This window comes from Loa loa (genome assembly GCF_000183805.2).
Source record: "Loa loa unplaced genomic scaffold supercont3.749, whole genome shotgun sequence".
NCBI lineage: Eukaryota > Metazoa > Nematoda > Chromadorea > Rhabditida > Onchocercidae > Loa > Loa loa.
In genome coordinates this window covers 8,091-11,568 of record NW_018108929.1, presented here as the reverse complement: position 1 = coordinate 11,568, position 3,478 = coordinate 8,091, and the positions used below count along the sequence as shown (strand labels likewise).

The 3,478-nt window shown below is 33.5% G+C and overlaps 1 protein-coding gene across 1 annotated transcript; it reads right to left on the bottom strand.

The window, feature by feature from the left end:
- Positions 1-742: 742 nt before the first annotated feature.
- LOAG_18958 (zinc finger protein) lies at positions 743-1,540 on the bottom strand (the record flags this gene model as incomplete). The annotated part of the gene is made up of 1 exon (XM_020451619.1): positions 743-1,540. The coding sequence occupies one exon, from the start codon at positions 1,538-1,540 to the stop codon at positions 743-745; it is 798 nt and encodes a 265-aa protein (XP_020304582.1).
- Positions 1,541-3,478: the final 1,938 nt, after the last annotated feature.

Here is a 3,478-nt window from a genome sequence, read left to right as displayed (position 1 = left end):
AATACTGACCAATTCGACTAATTTTATAAACAAGGACAAATTTTAAGTCATCATATCTTGTCGATGAAATATTTCATTCTTATCAATCCATCTCAGATAAAGTACTGATTTTAAAAGTTAATTATTGTCACATCATGACTGCTTCTCATTTTCAAATCAAAATTTCATTTCATGAAATTTTTGAATTGCGGAAATTTTGACATAGACAGCTTTGACTAAAAAATTTTGATACAGGAATGTTGTATTCAAAGGAATTGTTGTTGAAATGTTTTTAAAAAAAATATTGTGGAGAAAAGAAAAGTGATAATACGATAAAATAGAATGCATCACTAAATAGATGAGCAACCGTATGAAATGCTAAGAGGCTTCAAGTGCTGTGATTAAGAAAATCCTTTTCGTTGCCAAAAATTTACTTCCATGTTTTTACATAACATTTCATCAGTAATTTGGTGATAGTGACACTTAACTGCAAGTTTTTCATGCATGGAATGCAAGTTATTTGCTTGCCACATATGCATTAATAATGAAAAGGCTCCTTGGCAAGATGCAAGTAGACACGAAACGGGAAATTTTATTCACTAAGACAAGAGAAATAATAAAGAAATCTTAAAGGGACAATGCTAATATACATATGAAGCAATGAAATGCTAACAATACAACAAAGAGTAATGAATTTAACTTATAGAAAATACAACAAAATAGCAATGCACAATTTCGGTTTAAAATATGTCTATCAGTTCATTCAAGAGCAATTCTCCATGTGTTTTTTCCAATAGAATTCCGTCAGAAAAGCCTTGCTGCATACAGGGCAGCTGAATCTGAGCCTATTATTGTCATGAATCTTCATGTGAAGTTTCATATTATTTGATTGCGAGAATGTTTTATTGCACACAGAACAAGCGTGCGGTTTTTCATTAGTGTGAGTCCTCGAATGCCTAAGCCAACTCGATGAAACGGTGAAATTCATCCCACATTCCAAACAACTGTACGGTTTTTCACCGGTATGAATCCTCATATGTTTAAGCAAACTCTCGTCCTGGGTGAAATTCCTCGTGCATTCCGGACAAGAAAACGGCTTCTCACCGGTATGAATCCTTATATGTTTATGCAAACTCCCTTTCTCGGTGAAATTCCTCGTGCATTCCGGACAAGAAAACGGCTTCTCACCGGTATGAGTCCTCATATGTCTACGTAAATCCGATGGCGCAGTGAACCTCTTCGGGCATGTTTCGCATTTGAACCGCTTTTCATCCGTGTGAGTCGAACGCTCTGGATGCTTCCTTTTGATGTTACCTTTGTTTCCTTTGGACTGTTTCCTTTCGATTGTTTGGATGTTGGACGTTTCATTTTGATACCTCGCACGCCAGATTTTCTTCGGCATATTTCCTATACTTGTTTGTTCCCTTCTCACTTCTTGAATTGGTGCGTTTAACGAGCTTGCGTCATTCTGATCAATTTTCTTGAATTCTATTTGTTCCTCTCTCACATAAGGCGCTGATAGAGCTGATGGTCCAATCCGTCGTTCATACATTCCTGACATTGACAAATCCAACGGTTCCTTTTGTGGCTCCTCAAATTATATGAAGTTATCATGTTTGAACTGCGCTAAAATTTTAAAACCTTGGAAATATTGCAGCGTTATCTTCTATTTTTGAACTTTAAATGAACTTACGATAGTTTGACTGTCACTCAGTTGGAAGAGAAAGAAGATGAAAGAAATGAAATACATATTGATGAGAGTCAATTCTGAAAAAAATATTCAAATTTACTAGTATACTGAATAGTTTTTTAAATATGTTATCATTGAAAATGAAACTGGTACGCATTCATTGCTTGCATAACATGAATACCTTTTATTCAATCGTCAAACGCAACAATTTATCCATTCTGGGGATTGGTCACAAATATTCCAAAGCAGATTTCGCGCAAACTTGCACTGTTGCAAATTTGATAAAAAGATAATTTGTTCAAAAACGAGTGTTTATTTATATACTTATTGCGGAGTCCTAAAATCTCGTAACTAAAATTTTGAAGAGCAGTTGGCGTTCTTTGTCGAAATGAGGCCTTACTAAACAGAACCTAACGGAAGACAGTTTAACAGATACATCCAATCATTTGTATTTGGTACTGGTAGAGGATGCCACATATAAGTACTAATTTTGATGCATTGTGGAAAATAATTAGTTATGCAAAGCTGTCGCGACATTTTTTTTTGCACATTTTTTATTCCGTTTCGTTTCGATTTCGAGAAAGGGAAAAACTGCATTGCTTTATCGCTTACTATTTTTTAAACAAAATAAATAGTATTATGATTCCTTCAGGTGTTTATTTACTAAATATATTTCATTTAAAATTATCTTCTGAGGAAGTTAATACTTCTAAGCGAGTTAACAAATCACTTAATTTTATCTTTCTTGATTTAAGGCCATGGAGTTTGTCAATTTCTTTGGGGAGCTTAAATTAAATTGATGACTACATTTCTACGCATGAAATAATTTGTATTTTTTTCCAAAAAATTTCTATAGCAATATGCAAATCATTTCGTACCAATATTGGATTAAAGAACACAGATAGGATTATTCAACACTGCACAGATTAAAAATTCATTCAACCTGTCGTGAAAATTTTCTTCTGTGGATAGTCCAATGGATTATTTGTGTTGCGTGGAACCAACTCCTATGAAGAAGGCTTTATTCGTCTCTGCTATATCACAAACAAAAAAAACAGTAAAATTTGACAAGCTTATATATTAGGAAGTGGGTGTGGTTTTTTTCTAATTATTCAAACATTTAAAGAGATGTTGATTCGCATACATCGGAATTTGTGAGAATATTGTTATCAGATGTAAATTGGATAGATGAGAACCATGAACACAAAGATGTTAATTTGAATAACCAATGCAAGCAATTGAAAAGAAAAGCATTTCCTTTATACAAGGATAAGAAACATGGGAATGTGAATTTAGACAGATTTTAAGATGAGATAATTAATGAATCATGAATCATGAATCATGGAAAGCATTCCCATCTTACACAAAATTTATTTTAATTTTCGCGACTTTCGCGACACAACCAACTAATGCCAACTATCTATCAGTTTCCATTTATGCAAATGTTACACCCTTTGTATGCGTCATCTTAAATTTTAATATTGAACTTTCTTGTCATATGAATTTGAGTACCAAGCGAATCTTCAAATCATGATAACCTCAATAATGAAGCAAATTATTGAAATTTAAGGCTTTTTTGTCATTTAGACATTCCTTATCAAGCTTCTTTGTATGCAGCTAAACGAATGAATTGGCCCACCTACGCATTCCTCTTGTCATCGTGTCAACAAGCCTGTGACAGTTTGGTCACTAAGCCTGGAATCCTTGGATCATTTGTCACTGCCGCTTTAGCAGAAATTCAAATTCTCCCTCAAAATAGATTCAGTGTATAAAAAATGGTTCAAATAATTAAAAATTGAAATAAAATTG